The following is a 19,383-nucleotide window of genomic DNA, read 5'->3' on the forward strand; positions in this document are numbered from 1 at the left end:
ATTTCAACAAAACACATAAAATTAAGTTGTTGGGATGGTTAATGATGAAGATAGCACTTAGAATCAAGCACTTTTTGTGCCTACAGGTATCTGATATACACCAGAACGGCCCAACCAGTTTGCCTCCTGTCGTGCAGTCTCAGCACCTACAAGGTCAACATCTGCCCACCAGCATGCACACAAGTGTGCACCATTCCACTGGCATTGCTGCCTCACACCATCAGAACCAGTTCAGCGTCAGCCACCAGCCTGCTTCTGTCGTAAACAACTCAGTAACCTACCAGCAACCTGAAAGTGTGCCAAACAGTCAGAGCTCTGGTGGGTGGCCTCACCAGACCAGTTCCATTCCCAGCAGCCTGAGTCAAGGAGGGCTTCTTCCCTCCTCCGTGCACAGTCAGGTTGTCAGGACAGGCCTTCCTCTTCCCAGTGGACAGCCTCAAGGGTCAGCACCTTATGTGCCTAGATGCGTAGCTAGTGAGGCTGTTTCAGTCTCACCACTCTCTTCTGCTTGTAACTCACAAAGTACAAGTGGCCCTCCACTTCATAATGCCTCACAAACAGCTGGAAGTAGTGCTGGGTTATCCAAGAACAAAGCACATAATATGCCTGGTAAAGATCTGACCAGTTCAACTGCACAGGAACTCTATCCTTCTGGGAACCCGCTGTCCTCCCAAACACAGAGGGTCTCCAGTCAAGGACATACTGGCCAGACCCCCAATGCCTCTCACAGGACTTTGACATTGCATTCAGTGACTACGACATCTGGTCACAGCCAGCAAACGGCCACTGGAGGGTCTTTGTGCCCACCAGCCCACTGCAGCAGCATCACCGCCGGTCTTACTTCCCACGCCCAAGGCTCAAGCTTTCAGGGATCTTCTTCACAAGCGCCTATCTCACAGAGTTCCACAGTTCTGGTCCCTGTGTCCCAGGACCCTGCTGCACTTTCCCAACCTTTGCAAGGAGCAGGGAGTAAGCTGGAAAAGATCCCTACACCTTTGCCTTCATCTTCTACATCTACTGGTCTGAAAACCACTGCTGCAATGCACACAATATCTGCAGCAGGGCCTCACCTCACCAGCAGCCAGGGCAGTCATCCTGTGAAGACAACCCACAATGTGATTACAAGCAATGCTGTGCATTCAGTCAGCCGTGAAGTGGAAGGCAGGAGTCATGTGGTCTGCACATCTTTTTCTGGCTCTCATACTTCAGGTGAGTAAATAACTGTCTGGTGTTATATATACTGCACCGTGTCAAATTCGTGCAAGCTACAACCAGGTTTATGTTTCATTGAAAATACTCATTGTTAATTGAAACCAAGCCAAGCTTAAAATCAGTTGTTTGTAAAAGCTTGCACCCAATCCACAGCATCTTAATTGTACTTATGATTATCCGGTGAATCTTTCTTGAAGAGGAAAAAAACCCTAATGATGCTTTGCAACAGCAATAAAAGTACTAGATCAGATGCGTGTCTGTTGACTACATTGTATATTTTTTAAAAGATGTTTAATGTTGTTACAGAAGATTTCATAAGTAAGATGATAACAAGAAACCAGATAGAAGAAGAAAATTACCAGAATAGTTATTGAGCAGTTTATTTATCCATTTCCCTCAGCCCTGGCCCAGGGTTTCACTTCCTGTTCTTTTGGCTTACATTTATAATTCAAGTGAACCTGTATGTAAGAACACTGTTTTAGTTGTCTCTGTATCAGTGTATGTATTGAAATGTTAGCATTGCCGTTTTCTCTAAATGTACTATGTCAGCAACTAATCAGGTATAACTATAAGGTTAACATCATTAAACTTTAGACTGCCACATAAGCTGTTATGGAATGGTGGATAATTCACTCCCCTGCCACTGCAATGAAAGCCAAACCCTAACAGCAGCTAAATATCTGGCTTTGTGAGAGCTTTTATGTTGTTTTGGAATTATTATATTGTTACCTTTAGCTTCGCCAAGGTTCCCCTTAGTCTTATGATAACACGAGAACACTCTACCGTCTACGCCACCCAGGAATGTGTGCTTTTTTTTTAAAGGGATTTTATTGGCTGACTGGAGTATGTCAACAGCTCATTATCTATGCTAGCAAGCAAAATGGCGACACCTAATAAATCCAAGCCAAGTGTGAGCAAAAGTAAATGCAATGACTCACGATTTAGCTGCTATTCTATGAAAATTAGGTTGAAAGCTTCAAGAATATGCAGTTAAACTGCAATTTGACATTTCTTTGAAAGAGAAAGGTAAGTAATATCAGCCTGCTCTTCACCCAAAGTGCAGAACAGAGTCAGACTTTTGAAGCAGACAGCATCGAATGATTTGAGAACAGAACACGCTATGTGTGACAGGCAGGCCCGCAAGAGGTAGCAGGGATGATGAAGGTATCAGAGATTACAGTATGCAGAGCAACTGGGGACACGAGGTCAAGTGAGATGAGGGAGGAGGGGGTGGGGATGGAGGGGGGGGGGGGATGGGTGTGGTGGTTTGCATATTTTCGGATCAGTGGGCGTGACTTTGGGCTGATGTGTTTGATACAGCTATTTCTTTGTTGAGGATGTTGGAGATGTGCGTGAGTGTGTATTTGTTCATATGTATGTGTAATATTTATTTTTGAAAAATTCTTTTACTATAGATCACATATTGATTTATTCATAACATTGATAAGTGAACTAAACAAGACATTCTTTCTATATTTTCCATTTATTTTCCGAAAATTAAAACTTTAATGTGTATCAGTTGAGAAATTAATCTCAATTTTTTTTTTTTTTCTACAGCTGCCCAAATTTTTGTGTGTAAAAATTCCCAAATAAATTAAATTCAGTTATTTGCCAAATCCTTTGGCAGGCTGAAGGTTAAGAAAAGACCGAAAGAGATCTTTCAACAAATGACAAAGCACTATCAGGAAGGAATCTATTTGCAGCTGTCATTTTAACCAGTTCAGCACCAGAGAATTTTGTATTAAAAAAAAAAAAAAAGAAAAAAAAAAGTGCTCTCCCGTTGCCAGGGAATTTTGAGGATTCAGGGGTAATAAATCACAAAAAATTCTAGCACAAAAGCTATGGGTGATACAGAAAGAAAATAAATGTTTTTGTGAAGGAAAATGAGTGTAGATTCTGCTTCTGCCCCCCCCCCCCCCCAAATTAGACTGATTGTAGGTAACTGTTCAGGCATGTAAGGTCAAAATAATAATTTTTGTGCAACAAAAAAGTCCATTTCCACCTCTACATAATGGCATCCATAAAGAAAAGAAACAAAATACAGCAAGAAATAGCAAGCCTATTGTCAGATTATACCTGTTGAAGAAATTAAAATGGGCTATAAGTTTATGAAAGCAAATCACAGCTCTTGCAGACATGTAAGTAAATCACTGTCCCAATGACAAAAGTGAGTAAAAACAAAAAGCATGTGTTTCATGTCCAGTGCAGGTTCAGCACTGCGTTTCGTGAAAATTGTGGGGCATTGGCGCTTGTCGATTGCCGTCTGTCTGCTTTGAAATGTGAGTTCACTCTTCCCAAAAGCCACGCCGCCTTGATGACTTCTGGCTGGCATTCAACCTATCGTCTTACATCACTCCTCTCCCTCTCCTTCCCTTCTTCCAACATGGGCTGCACATATTCTGTCAGTCACAGCCACTTGTTCAAAAACACTGTCTGATTGGATGACGGACTGAATTGCCATAAAATGGGCTGTCAGTTTCATAACTGTTGTTGTCAATCCCCTTCGTTTTCAGACCAATCATCAGACAAGAGAGATCCTTCTCCATCGTGAAAGCTGTCCATAATCACAAGCAAAGCTTTCAGAATTGTGCAAATCTGCTGACTTTTGACTATTTGCTTTACTGGACACAGTTTTCAATGCACATGATGCAACGCCCTTTTCCACACACGTATCACGTGGTCAGTTAACAAATTATTATCGAGTAGAAAGAGGTCTTCTACCTGATGTAAGTTCATTTAAATAGTATTTTTATAATCCAGACACATCAAACTAACTGTTCAGAGTCTGTTTATGTGAATTGAACCAAACTCCAATGAAGGAAAAATCGGAACATATGCAGGACGTCAGTGGATGTCTTATACTGTAGGAACTATGGCAGTTCTTTTTGCAGGATGTCAGCTGACGTAGTCTTATAGGCACTCTACTGGTTAATTTTAGATTTTCTGTTCTTTTACACATTTATTTTTTTGTTGTGATTTTTGTTATGATATAAATCTACTCAATACTGATGATAGCAGTCATTTTATCATTTTTAGTTTAAATAGTAACTGCTTATAATGGAAGTTACATTGCTACATACATCTGCCAGGAGCAGCAGTATTCTGTCATATAATTCACTTATTAAAAATGGATAGGCACAAAAGCCGATTGCTTAACACTATTGTGACAAGCCCTGCCTCAGTCTTGTCTGCCTTCCACAAGTTCCACTTCCAGTCTAAGCTTGCTGCCAAGAAACTGCAAGAAAACCACTTGAAGAGAGAAACCTGCCCTACAGGCCTGAATGCAGTGCAGTCATCACCAAATTTGGTGTACCTGGTACTTAAAAGCAAAAAAAGATGAAAGTTTAGTGTGCAGATGGTTTTTAGTTGATGTATTGCAAAACAAGAATAATAACTATGAGCACAAGACAAGTTTCGAACACCTGTGACTGTACCACATTCACTCTTGTTGATTCATAGTTTGTGACGACTTCTAAATCTGGCACTGTCAGACAGTTTCAACACCCATCTTCTTTGTCACAATCACTGCCATTTTAATTTTCTTGGGGTGAAAAAGTCAGAAATACTAGAATTATCAAGATCAAGCAGGTGAAGAATCTCCTCCTTGAACAAAGGTCACTTTGGAGACATTTTTTACATGGAAACTTTACATAATTGTGCTTAGAAACATTCAGTTTCTGAAATGGAAGCAATCTAGCAAGGGAAGTAACTAATTTGCTGCAGAAAATGTACGCACTTAAAGCAGACACAAGTTTTGTACCCTAACTGCTAATTTGAATACGAGTTGACCTACATCTGTGCGCAGTGTTGATGGAATACAACTTTGTAGCACACGTCATTGTGGATGTGTTAATATAAAATGTTGAACTTTCATGTTGTTTTTTTGTTGTTGTTTTTTTTTGTTTTTTAATTCAAGTTGAGTGTCCAGAGTTTATCGTGGTATTGGCATCTGGTGGGATGAGGATGGGGAATTTTCTCACCTGTTAAGTCAACAAAGTGTGAAAACATGCCTAACATGAGATTTTTAGTAAATTTACAGAAATCAGTAAATATGAGATCCCCAGGGGTCGATCCTGAGATGCATTACAAACATTTAGAATATCAAGGGATATATCCCTATATGTGTGTGTGATAGGTCTGTTTCCCATTGCGTGGACTCATGCGTTGATCCATATTCACAAACGATGTAGATTCTTATTTCATACCTTTTTTTTCTTTCTTTTTTTTTTATACCATTCCAGATTTTTTTAAAATGTGTGTTTGTGGTTTTATGAGTTTCTGTGTTTCTGTATGCTTGTCTATGTATATAACCAGTTGAGTGACTTATCAAGAATTCAAAAACATTATGAAAAGAGAGAGAGAGAAAAACCCCAACTTCTTGCATTATAACAATAAAACCCCTTTTTTAAAAAGACTTTTACACTCATTCACACAGTGACTTGGTGCGAAGGCTTTACATTACTATTGAGAGATCAGAGCAGTGCCTTTGGTGATATTTAGCCTGTTTGTTTGCAGTACTTTGCACATTGTTTTTGTGGTCATGGTACAAACTCCTGTTAAAAACAGTGTGGAAAAGGCAATTGTTTCTCAGTAGAATTATTTTTTAACAACACAATAGAACACAAGTGTCCAGTTTATTGATCTTTATTGCCTGTTTAAGTGTGTGAGTTTCATTTCCAAAGTGTCAAAGTGAGCAGACTGATCCATATGTGCTACACCACATACTTTAAAAAAAGTCATCTGTGCGTAACAAACAGATAAGACACATAAGCATAGTTTCAAGAACCGATAATTGTTACTTTTGCCTGTCTTGGGAAGCTCCTGTTCCAGTTGTATGATTTTTGTCATGTTATTTCGATTCTATGTGTTGATTACAAATATACAATGGAGCAATATTAATTTGAGGTTTCTTTAAACCCAGATCCACAGTGGATAATTTTGTACATTTCTGATGTTACAGGAGGAGACTTACTGAAGCATCCCTCATCAAACACCAGCTCTTCTAACTCCATCACTGTCAGCAGTGTCAGCGGAACTTCTGGTCTTGATCTTGAGACTGTGACCTCTGACTTGGTACCAGATACATCACTCGGTGATTTTGCTTTGCTGGAAGACTCTAACCCTCATGGGGATGATGTGCTCAGTGCAGAGGATCTGGCACTGATTTCAGAGCCAGGGCTTTCAGCATATTTAGATGAGGGTGTCCGTCATGGAACTACAAATGGCAATATGAGTGTGAGTTCTGAAACACGAGCTGGTGTTAACATCACCAGCATGTACACCAAACGTTCTTCTCCTATCAATGTGAACATGCTCAATCACATCTATGCTGCTGGCCTTCCACAACCACGCCGCCTGACTGAGTCTGTGCAAAGACTGGTCAAACCGCTGCCGAACCCTGAGAATTCCTTGCTGCCAGGCCGAGCCTGCAAGTCTCCCAGCGCCAGCTCTCGACACAGCTCCAATGGGTCGGGCTCTCCTGGACGAGCCAGTCAGGGAGGGTCCAGGTCACTTGCTGCAAGCCTTTCTGTGACATCACCAGCAAGGAACTTGATGTTTGATAAACTGGTACCAAACCTGTCCACAGCAGTCCACAACAGCTCGGGGAGTGCCAGCAGTGGCAGCAACTCCTTGACCCCTCATCTTGCTCATCCATCATTTGGTGGTGGGTTAAACTGCATCAACACTTCTGTGATCCCTGCTGCTCCACATCCTCTGGCTACTCTTCAGTCCTCTGCAAGCAGTCGCCACAAAGCTGGGAATGGATCAGGTGTTCCTGCCACTGTTTCTGTGTCTTTGTCTGCTACCTCTTTGGCATCCAGTGTGGCGATACCTTCATCATCTGCTATATCTTTTTCATCTTCCCTGTCTTCTTGTCTTAGTAGTACACTCTCCACTGGAAGTAACTCTGCTGTTTCTTCTCACACCCATGGAAACAGTTCGGCGGTTTTGAAAGACTCCCTATCATCCAGACTGCAACAAGAGCACACCAGTTACACTGTTAGTGGCCCAGTGTCAAAACATTCTGTACCTTCAACAGCCATTTTCCATCATCCGCTGTCGCATCAATCCTCATCGGTTAGTGTTGCTCAGCCTGATGTGCGGCAGCCGGAATCTACAGCAGAAGATTCTTTCGCAAGTAGAGTATCTAGTCCTGCTGTGTCTTCCTTGCCCAGCTCTGTTTCAGCAGTGTGTAACCGTGTTGCTGTCAGACCACAACTCCAGGCTGTGCTTCCAAATCCACATAGTTCCTCGGTTTCTGTGTGCAATACTTCATTTGTGGAAAGTGTGACAGGCAAATCAAACATCCGTTCATCCCCATGCGTAAAACCAGTGTTGACTTCATTATCATCAGGACACCATTCGTCGTCTGCTTCGTTGTCATCTCCTGTTGTTAGTTCCTCATCTGCTGGTGGTGTGCATGTCCACCATATGCCAGCTGCTTGTTCATCTTGCACCCATCTTCAGAATTCTTCTGTGACATCTGTTTCCTCCTCCTTTGATCTCAGTCCACATGTGACAGCAGTCAGTTCTGTGTGTTCTAAAACATCGGCAGCAAGTAAACCAGCAGACTTTCCTTTAACTCCTAGGCTTATTATTAGTGTGGGCCACCCAGTGACTTCAAGCAGTCAGCAAGTATTGGCTGTGTCAGGCAGTTTGTCAACAGGAACAGCCAGTTTTAATACAGATGTTTTAACAAGGACTTCTACTGAAGAAAAGTTTGTGTGCACTGGAGAGACATCTGCTTCAGCTCTCAAGTCATCTACAATTCCATCATCTCAGTCAGATAATTTGACAGAAGTCACAAGCAGTGGGAGAACTGTTCCCTTGACATCTTCCCCAGTGACTTCTAGTCAGAGGGACAGTCATGTAATCACCACTGTGTCCAGCATGGTAGATTCCCAGTCTGTGAGACCCTTGTCCCAAACCATTACTTCCACCAGTGACAGTTGTGCTCCAGAAGCAGTGAGTGTGACTGAGAGCTTGTCCAACAGAATTCGTTTAAAGGACGCTGGTGGGGAGGAGAAGGTGGATGTAGAAATGAGCAGATCAGCTAATGTACCGGTCACTCAGCACAGTCTTCAGGACAGCACTTCTAATTCACAGTTTGTGCAGTCAGAGAATCCTCATTCCAAACCACCTCTACTGCATCCTGCCCCTCCCCTCACACTTCCTGCATTGATCCCTTCTGCCACACCCCCTCCACCCCCTTTGACCCCAGTGTTGCTGCAGGACACTTCAAAGAAGGAAACAAATTCCAGTCCTATTCAGGCTCCACCGGCATCAAACATGGTGGGAGAAGCAGAAGGAACATCTTGTGTGCAGGAAAGGACAGACATAGTCTCTGCATTTTTTCATGCATGTGATCCTGCTGTTGCTGCAGAGAAAAATGAGATCCCAGAAAGCATGGTTAGTGGGCATGAAACGGAGCCTAAAGACGTTGAAGCCATTCCCAGAGATGCCACCCATACTCATGCTGTCTCCAATGACACAGGTGACTCAGAAGCCAGTGAACCACCTGCAAGTTTGTCTTTGGATGAAAGCAACTTGAAAACTCGTCGACTGACTCGCAAACGGAAATCAACCAACAGTGAATCAGATACCTCCAGTGAACCAGCCCCTAAGCTAAGTTGTGTGGAGAATTCAGTGAGCAGCGGGAACAGTACAGACAGCAGCAAAACTGGCACTTCATCAGATCTTCCTCCCAAACTCCAGAAGGAAGGAAAGAAGAGTCAGTTAATCGAAAAACCAGAGGATGACAAAGGAGGCAAAAAGGCAGAGGATAGGCCTAACAAGAAGGAAGAAGAAGAGAAGGGGGGGAAAAAGGAAGAGGAGAAAGCTGGAGTAAAGAACACAACCCACCATGACAGAAATATTCTGGACGCCACACCAGAAGAAGTCGCCAAGAAAATGGCAGCAGCTGGAAGCAAGCGGCGAGTTCATTACACCTACGTTTTAGAGAAAGTATCTCCAGGCCAGTGTAAGTACATTGACTTACATGTGTAAACAGTATGAGTCTGTGTAATTATCTTGTCTTTGATGTTTGCTGTCTGTCAGTGTGTGTATTTGTGTGTGGTTATACGTCTGTGTTTCTCTAGTTCTGTGGTAAACATCAACAACAAATGGAGGAAAAGTCAGTCATATGAAAAAAGTACATGTCTTGATATAAGCATTTTAGCCATCCCCATTATAAAGTTGTTGCAGCTAAAACTCAAAGGCCAAGCTTGTAACACAACACAAAAGAAGTCTTCTAAGCACAATACATTATTACCAGTAATGGAACTTTTTAAAATTTTGTCTTTCATCCAATCTTCATTAAACTAGGTACAGTGATTGGTCACATGAAAACCATGAACACTGTTAAAAGTGAAGGGACAGGGTCATTAACATACCATAATACTAATAGTAATAGAGAGAGAAAAAGAGAATGAATGATCCGTCTTAAACTTTCTCAGCCTGAAAGATGCTGTATACTTTTTTCTTTTATTATTTTTTATAGCATACTTTGACACTCCTGTGTTATCTGGACGAACAAGAAGCCAAGGGTCCAAAGGAACCAAGGAGAGTTCCTCAGCCTCAACTGGTGTGACAACCACCACCTCCACGGTCTCATCAGCCAGCCAGGGGGCACAGTCAGGAGGGACAGGCAAAGATGACACAGGAGAAACAGCTGCTGCAGGGTCTAAACGATCCACCCGATCCTTGAGAACAAAAGGTGAGGGTATCAAAAAGTTGGAATGAAGTGTGCAAGAAGGTAAGGGACATGAACTGGGAGGCCAACTTAAATGCGTCTTGGACCACTGGATGTAAAAGTTGAATGTATAATGATACACAGTTGAAAGTAGATCATACATCATTGGATCAAGTGTATGTCTGACATAAACTTCAATAACAAATCTCACTTGTGAAAAAGGAAACAAAAACTGATCTCACTCATGAAAAATAAAGTTTTGAAATATGACAAAGGCATAGAAAAGCTGATTGTGTTTTACACTTATTGTGAAGGTCTTACTGTACACTGTCTGCATTTGGTCATTTTGTTGGTAAAAGGAGCGTCCTCAGTGACATCCTTTTTTGCATACCATTTTCAGTATGTGGATCACATCAATAGTTGATAAGAACACAAATCCTTTCACTGCCAGGAAAATAAGATACAACAACAAGTGAAATCTATTTGCCAGGGTTTTTCTTCCCAAAACGGGTATATATTTTCAAAAAAAAACTCTTTGTTATTGGAGAAAGGCCCATTAAAGTATATATTTTCTGAAAGGTAAATGAATAAAGAATACAAAACACATGACGTTTTCCCATTTTATATATTTTCAGTGTTTTGTTTTACGTCACATTTTCAACTTGTTCATTACGAATGTTAGTTAGGTAATTTGCACTAAAATATCATATTTTCTGGACAAATGGATAATAACCCACACACAAATACTAGAAAACCACAATAAAAGATTATTTAAACCAACAACCACAATAAAAAAAAAAAATTAAAAAAAAGAAAGAGACAGATGCACAATGCACTGTGACTTCTCCAAGTAATAATATGGATGTGAGGCCACGCCCCCTCGGTCTGTACCTCCACCCCTCCCCTTTTCACCCCTCTCACACGGTCCCATCATCCATTCTCATGAGACTGCGTTGGCCAAGTGCGAAGAAAATCGTTCACACTGTGTCCTGCTAACAATTCGGTCACTTTTTCAAGTTTCTGTCATCTACTTCAGCTGTGCAGTTGGCATCACCCAATGATAGATGTATCTTGACCAGTCTTTTCATTGCTCCCTTTATTATCAAATCGTCCTAGCATGAAAACACTGCGGTAGTAATCCAACCAAAATGTTCAAATAAAGGACTGCCTCATGACATAGACGGGGTTTTAGCTATGAATAGAATTTAGAAAGATTCCCCAAGCTAAAAGTTACCAGTATTTTTGTCAACAAACTCAATGCAAACCAGGGAAAAGTCGATGATGAGTTATCTCGTCATTGTGGCAGCAAAGCGTACATGCTTGCGCTGACAAGTTATCTCGTCTTGTAGGTAGCCTAAGGGTTAAAAGAAGGCAAAGTAGGCTGCTATTGGTGTTAAATTTAATGATTTTTATCCAGAGAATGATTTGTGTCAACGCCTTATCACTTAGTGCGCAATATCCGCATGCAACTATCAGGATCAACAGGTATACTTGAGCAGGTTTAGGTGAGGTATGCCACATCAAACTCGCCTTGACCACAGACCAGACTAGACAGTGTGATGAATTAGGTGAGCATCTGTCTATGATAAAACATTTTGTGGGAAATAGTAATATATTTTGAAATATTTTATTGTTTGATTGATAAGTAACAGTATTTGCTTCGTTTATGATTTAAAATTTTTCTTTTTAGATGCCACTTTACAGGACTCTTACTAGTCTTAGTGTAAAATGCTATTGCAGGGATTGAATTGTCTGGACGTCAACTGAAAGATGTGTTTTATCTAAGGTGAGTTGCTTGGATCTGTTTCAGATGCTGGGGAGTCGACTCAGACAAAGAGGAAGCGAGCTAAAGAGCATAGGTGAAAAAGTTCCTCGGTCTGTCATGAGACAAGACCTGAACCATTGACATGTCAGTCCTGCCATTCTGACACAGCAGGAGCTCATACAGTCCACACCACAGGATCCAAAAAGCAGTCAGACTTTGGGTCTGTGCCTCAGACATAAATAGCAGCTAGAATAGATGTAGACCTAACAATAAATGCACTGACAGGAGGTATGCCACATGCTTATCTAAGAATTGGTTGGGGGGGAAAGGAATATGATTTTATACCACTAACAGTGGCTCTTACATTGACTGCATATGCTGCCTCTTGAGTGTTGGAGAGTTTTAAGGAAATGACTGCTTGTCGTTTTATTTTTGTTTAAGAAGAAAAAAAGGGTTGTATATAAGTGATAGTGAAACGTGTCTTAAATGTTGGGTAAATGAAGCAAGAAAAAGTCAGGAAGAACTTGTGATGACCGATACATCCATGCATTCACATTAACACACTTGATAAGCCTAACGCATTCATATACTATAGACTTGCGCATGCATTGACATACTGAACACATTTGATAAGTCAAATACATTTAATGCTATTGTGTTAAGTTAATGTTTTGTTAAATGATTATTCAGCAGTGCACATCTTGGCACAAAAATGGAGATGGATATGGATCTCCTAAGAAGATAAAAAAAAGAAGAAGAAATAAGGAAGAAAGTTGCTGGCATCAACTTACTCATGCTCAGGGAAGTTGCCATGGAGGCAGGCTGGCAGCTATATTAAATTTTGAAAGAAAACAAAACAAACAAGAAAGAAGCCCATGCCCCTACTCGTTTTGCTTTGATTTTGTAAATTTTTGTGGTGATAAATGTGGGATTGATGCCGCATTATGTTCAACATCATTTTAAAATCATGTTTTCATCCTGAGCATTGCTTCCTCATTGGTGTAGGTGGATATAATGTGTGAAGATTGAATCTGCTTTTAAATTTTTTTTTTTTTTAAGATGGGTACCAATGATGATAATGATATATGTAATATGATTGAGGTGAATTTCTGAACAGTTGTATATGGTCACTCTGTTTTATAGTGTTTTCTGAACTGCGAAAATACAGATTTGTTGCTTTTGTTTGTTAAGAAATATTGGATCTTTTCATTACAATTTCATCTTTGTATTGTTTTTGTTGCTCTAAAGATTGATTAGACAAAAAATTGCTTTTACTTTCCCATGTTGATAATACCACCCACCCTCCCCCAACCCTCTTTTTTTTTTTTTCTTTTTTTTTTTCGGATATGTAGATTGGATGAAATGTGACACAAATCATGTGATTCTGGAGCCAATGGCCTATGTGTGATGAGTCTGGTTTGGGCCTTGCTCGCCTTTCATACAATGTGTATATACAAGACTGTAAATATAGGTCTCCTCTATTTAAAGTTTTCATGTGCTTACATTTCTGCTACGTCATCAAACATAAAAAAGATTTAGAGATAAAATTTGGCTTACCTAATAATTGACACTAATTGTTTTACAGTTAACTTCTTTTTAATATCCAGCATAAAAACAAATTCAGACAGAATATAAATAAAAGGTGTTAGTTTAGGAGGATAAGAATGTGATCAGAAGGGTTATGACAGGTAGATGATAGACGGACATGCCATAAATACTTAGGATAGAATTTGAAAGAAAACTTCTTGAAAGTAAACTGTAAATGTTTTGCCAGCTTGTAGCAAATGGGTGAACAGTGTGTGCAAGTTTGTGCTAGCAATATAGTGTACAACCACAGTGTAGTAGGTTGCTGCACTTCATCCTTCATGTACATTGAAAGTAATTACAGATTTGAGTTACATCATGCAACTTTGCTGTGCTGTGTACTCAGAGAGTGCTAGTGAGTTGAACCACACAATCATTTTGAAGTGAGGCCCATAACATTTTGTTGTAGCACAGTCTAATCTTTACCACTCTTACTTCCCTGTAGTGGCCATACCTTTTCCATCTGGGTTCTGTCCTGTCCTCCCCATTTTCATGTGACATCCCTGTGCAGTGCTACATTGACAGCTTATTTGAAAAATTAAAGTTTTTAAAAGATGTCTGTGTGCATGCAAGAGGCACCGTGTGATAGTTTTTCTTTTCTTTGATGACTGCCAAGATTTATGATGCATAATTTTTGCCCATTGTAGCCAGCTGGGAGAGCTGGACCAGCAGAGAGTTGATATGGAGTGTTCACTAGGACAGAGAGGGCAAGATAAGGTACTCTCCATGTTGTACCATGCCAGGTTTTCTGTTTTATATTTTTCTTTCTCCTTACTACTCCAGAGTCTTATGGTTAAACAAAAATCATGTAGAAAAATGGGCCTGGATGATTTTTTGTTTTTGTTTGTTTTACTACTCTTACAGAACACTGGCTAGTCCAAGACACTGTATATATACAGAATTATATAGGAAATTGTTTTCAGAGCTTTGTATAGTGTATACAAACTTTTTTTTTTTTTAAACAATATTTTGAATGATTGGTTTGTTGTTGTTGCTGTTGTTGTTTCTAGACAATGAGATCATATGTGTAAAGGTGCAGAACATACTGAACCATAGTTAAATTTCATGATGTGCAGTTTGATTGTTGTTCATTGTATATACTCATGTACTGGCTGTTATGGCACTCACTTTGCATTACTACATAATATATGGTTATACTACCAACTTTTAGTGCTTGTGTGTGTATGAGTGTTGAGTTCGAACATATGTATATAGAGAGAGAGGGGGAAATCTGTTCTTGACTAACTCTGGACAAAGGGCCCCGATTGAGGCCTTACTGTTTAGAACTGTTTCAAAGGAGCCGGATAGGGACTTAAGAAAGTGAAAATTTTTGGAGTGGGACCTACTTTACATAATGACATTATAAGGTTAGAATATCTTAACTGACCTTTCCACTCTCTACTGCAACCACTAAAGCAGAGTTTGTTGCTGTACTCACTAGTAGGAGAGTTATTTTCTAGATGACTGACTGGTTCACGTGAACAGTGCTTGTCAACATTGGCATCTGACCCAGTTTCTTCTCAGTCACATGGCAGACCAAAGGGGCCCTGTCAGGACTATATAATGTTCTGAATTTAATCTGTTTCAAACACTGTGTGCTTTCCAGGATTTGGTCATAGGTCATCAGCATGTGCAAATTTGAAACAAAACAAAAAAGGATACTTTATCATCTCACTGGATAATAGCATTAAGAAGGGAGAAAGTTATATATTTTGTCCCCAACTAACTCGCTATGTTACTGATCAGTTAAGTTTTCAGTTCATGAATTCTAATATTTGGTGATTTTATTTCTTTCCCATTCAAATGGGCTGTCTTTTGGTGACAGTCAGGGGAGCTTACTGGCAGTACTTAATTTAAGTACATGCACAACAGATATAAATTTATCAGGCATTGACAAACAAATGTATTCATAAAAAAATTCATTCTGTCAATGAACTGTTGACTGGCATGATGGACATGACACAAAAGTTACTCCAAATATTAACCTGTTCAACATCAGAGATTTTTGTAAAAAAGAAATTGCTCTCTCTAGCTATTTTGATAGTAAAACTATTTGTGCAACAAAAGTCTATTTCCACCTCCATAGAATGACATCCAAACAGAAAACAAACAAAATGCAGCTGGAAATAACATGCTTGTTGTCAGGTTATACCTGAGAAGAAAATAAAACAGATTATAATTTTATGATAACAATCACAACTTTTGTTGACGTGTTTGTGAATAACTCCCAACAACGACAAACATGGGTTCTGTCTACAAAAAAATGAACATAAAAAGTCAGTCATGTTCTCAGACACTGAGCTGTCAAGCGTTTTTATACGTAAGACTGAAGGAGTTTTCACCCTTAAGTGGGGAAGCTCTTTAATAACACTCGACTCGGATTACTCCCTACAAGTTGAAACTAGGCCAGCTAAAGTGTTTGCGGTTTGTTTCCTCTGCAACAAATGAGCCAGTCATCTGATCAGTGACAAAAAGTGTGAAAAAAATTCAAATGTGCTTCCTGTCCATTGCACTCTACCCTGGGCTTCATGAAAATCAAGGATTATTGGCTGTTGTCCATTCCTAGCAATATCAGTGTGAAAGGATCAGTTTACTGACATCCACAGCCACACCCTCTAACTGGCCTTCATCCTATCGATAACCAATCCTCTCCTCCCCCTCTTCCCACTCTATGCACATTTATTTTGTCCTCGCACTGTCATTGTCACCTCAACATTGAAGTCTGCTTTGACCAATGAACTGAACAAATGTTCAGTGTTTCTGTCACTTTCGTCATTGTCATTACCTTCATGTTCAAATGAATCATCTGACATGAGAGATCTCCATTGTTAAACCAATACATAATATTTGCACAGCCTGCAAAGTTGTGTGGATCCACTGACTGGGACCATAATCATTTGCTGAACATAGTTGCCGTTTAGATTTAAAAGGCACATTTCCCTTTTCATGCAGATCATTATGAAAAAGAAATGGGTCTTCAACTTGACATGTTCTCTTCTAAATAGCATTTTTATAATCCAGACACACCAAACCAACCATTCAGAGAGTAATATGTTCATTGAACAAGACCCTGAAAAGTAAATCAGAATTGATGCAAGATTCAGTGGACATCTTCAGGCACTGTGGAAGCACTTTTCATGATTTAACCGACATAGGCACTGAACTGATTAAGAGGTGATAGTCCTGCCAGCACTCGATATCCAGAATGTGTTACTGAGATACAAATAAATGATTTTTAAAATCTTAATTCACATTAATAAATAAGTAACAATTTTGTGACAAATGCTTTTAAATGCTTTTTCTTCCTTATTTTTTTTTTATACCCTCTGCACAAAATAAATATCGTTTCCCTCAAACCTCACAGCCTTGGCTGAACTGGCCAAAAGAGTACATCATGGCCATCCACAGGGACTTGTCACTAAGTTCTACTATTCAACATACCTCCAATGCACAGATCGCATATGGATCACAACATAGTATTATGTTTATCAATTGGGGTTGCATAAACATAGTAACAGTACCTCAGCCTGCTGCCAATTTCTTGGTTGCGCTGTGTGTGATCCACTTCAACAGTGTTGTTGATGTATAACAATGATATAAAAGATGGAACTTATATCGCACAAACTCCCAATATAATGGCTCTAAGCGTCTACATGAAATATTACAATAGTGCATAATAACAAGCCTCTGCACAGGAAAATAACAACACATGTATACAGTAAAATCCAGCTATATAGGCCACTCTGGGGAGATCGATTTTGGGTGTCAATATATCCGATGTCTGCTATAGACAACAAATCCGGTATAGTGGCCACATTTAACCTTGTGGACCCTGTATCCGATGTCTCCGGTTATTACAGAAATATTCTGTTTTGTCTGATGTTCTCAGACAGAAGGCACAGTATGCATATGCTTGTTGTGAATTGTTGATATTAGCAACTATTTCCTGTGTCTTGTGTTTTGTGCCTGCATAACATTCTCATGAATCCTGGCTATAAATTGATATTTATACTCAACTCAGCAATGGGCCAGCATGCATTTGGAAAGTTATGTGTTGACATGTGCAAATTTCAGTGCAATGTTGTTTTTTTGTTTTTGTTTTTCCAGTGGTGGTTGTGATGGAGACAGACAAGCAGTAAAAGAGGGATTGAATAGGAGAGAGAGAGATATGCTCAACTGTGCATATGTGTGTATCAGGCAAAATTTTTGTTGTGTTGAAAAAAACAAAGGACACAACCATATCAACAATAAAAACACAAAAATAAGGTAATAGCTATCATCACTATGTCTATAAACACAAAGTTTGTTCAGATGGAATTAATACGCATGATACATGTATATTGATTTCATGTTTAATAAACTTAGTCATTGAAACAAAGCAGTACACTAATTGAAGATGACTGAGCATGTACTTATTTTCAATGAAATCAGTCACTGGCACAAAATAAATGAAGAAATTAGGTGCGATAATGTTCAATAAAATCAGTCATTAAATGAAACAGAAATTATGTCCAATACACTCAGTAAAGAGGGCTATGGACATATATTTTAGTTAAATCAGTCATTTAACAAAATATATTTGGTCCAATATACTCAGAAAAAATGGCTCTGGACATGTATTTTTAGTTAAATCATTTATTAAACAAAATAGAAATTAGGTCTAATATACCCAGTAAAGAGACGTCTGGACATGTATTATATTTAAATAAATAAACAGAATATGAATTATGTTCAACTCAGTAAAGATGGCTCTGAACATGTATTTTTAGTTGAATCATTTAGTAAGCAAAATATAAATTAGGTTTAAAACATTCCGTAAAGATGACTGTCGGTATGTACACCATTTTGGTTAAATCAGTCATCAAAGCGAAGTTGAAATTAGGTCCAATATACTCATTGAAGAAGGCTCTGGGCCCTGACCATGAACATCATGGGATGGAGCAAGAGGTCAATTTCTGGGTCAAGACTTTTAAGTCCGCCTTCTCTGTGCTCATTCTTCTTCATTTGCACCCCTTGGCTGAGATCAAGAACGATAGAGTCCTCCTCACTGATGATTACCGGTGCAGGAATCTGGCAATTGCACATGGTGACTGATGGTGCAGTACGGTCAGGGTGGTTGCCATTAGTGTTGCACAGCTTCAAATACACAAACTTCTCGTAAAGCAGTATTTTTAGACCTTAGAGCTTCTGACCTTGCAGTAAAAGAATGATGGACCTTCACTGTTTGTGATATCTGACAACATATCAGAATAGGTACTCCTGGGGACTGTACAAGGCGCCATCAGTGATGTCTAACATGACACTATATCCGGACAGAAGACTCCTGGGGGAGGGATTTATGATGGTTTACATGATGTCCTGTATAGCTGGAGTCAGGTGCACTTGAGGACGGGAAAAGCATGGCCAGTATAAGAGATGTCTGGTGCATCGAGTGAGTTTTTAGTCATGAAGAAGGCCTTGAAGGCGGGGATATTTTTTTTTACTATGACGGAAAAAGCGATGTCTGATGCAACTGGTAGCTGGTATAGGCATAGCATACTGCATGAACACCAATACAACAAACTGCGGATATGAACACACACACACACATACACACACAAAAAAAGACACCAAATATGCCCTACACATGCGCACACACACACACGGTAAACACCCACTAACAGACACACACACTAGCACATGATTTCAGTAGTGGATACAGTGGGGTGGAGGAGGAAGACTGCAGACAAATGGCTGTGCTTCACACCCCAAGGCCTGTTTTAACGGGTGGGTTTTCAAAAAGAAAAGTGTTTTGAAAGAGGGCAGCATTGGTAAGTGACAGAGATCCAGACGAAGAGAATTCCAGTGTTTGATACATTTGCCCAAATGTCTGAAGAGATTTTGGGGACTCGAAGGAGCTTTTCAACAGATGACCTGAGAGAACGGGAAGGGGTGTAAGTATAAAGGAAAGAAAAATAAGAAGGGAGGGATCCTCCAAAGTGGCGATAAGCCAACATGGCAATTTTATACTGAATTCTGTTCTGGAAGGGTAACCAATGAAGTTGATGCAAGTGGGTAACCTGAGCCTTTTTTGACTTTCTGAAAATGATTTTCAGCATTGTTCAAAATCATCTGAAGGCGTGACATCAAA

At 39.8% G+C, this 19,383-nt stretch overlaps 1 protein-coding gene across 1 annotated transcript in view; it reads left to right on the forward strand.

Annotated features, from left to right (window-relative positions):
* LOC143280106 (uncharacterized) overlaps positions 1–14,442 on the forward strand; it is a 29,431-nt gene extending 14,989 nt beyond the window's left edge. The window contains exons 5-8 of the mRNA XM_076584651.1: positions 87–1,209; positions 6,173–9,193; positions 9,713–9,928; positions 11,715–14,442. Coding sequence (XP_076440766.1) covers positions 87–1,209; positions 6,173–9,193; positions 9,713–9,928; positions 11,715–11,767 — 4,413 coding nt within the window. The 3' untranslated portion in view covers positions 11,768–14,442. The remainder of the gene's footprint in view (positions 1–86; positions 1,210–6,172; positions 9,194–9,712; positions 9,929–11,714) is intronic.
* The last annotated feature ends 4,941 nt before the right edge of the window (positions 14,443–19,383 follow it).

The sequence above is a fragment of the Babylonia areolata genome, chromosome 3 (genome assembly GCF_041734735.1).
Source record: "Babylonia areolata isolate BAREFJ2019XMU chromosome 3, ASM4173473v1, whole genome shotgun sequence".
Lineage (NCBI taxonomy): Eukaryota > Metazoa > Mollusca > Gastropoda > Neogastropoda > Buccinidae > Babylonia > Babylonia areolata.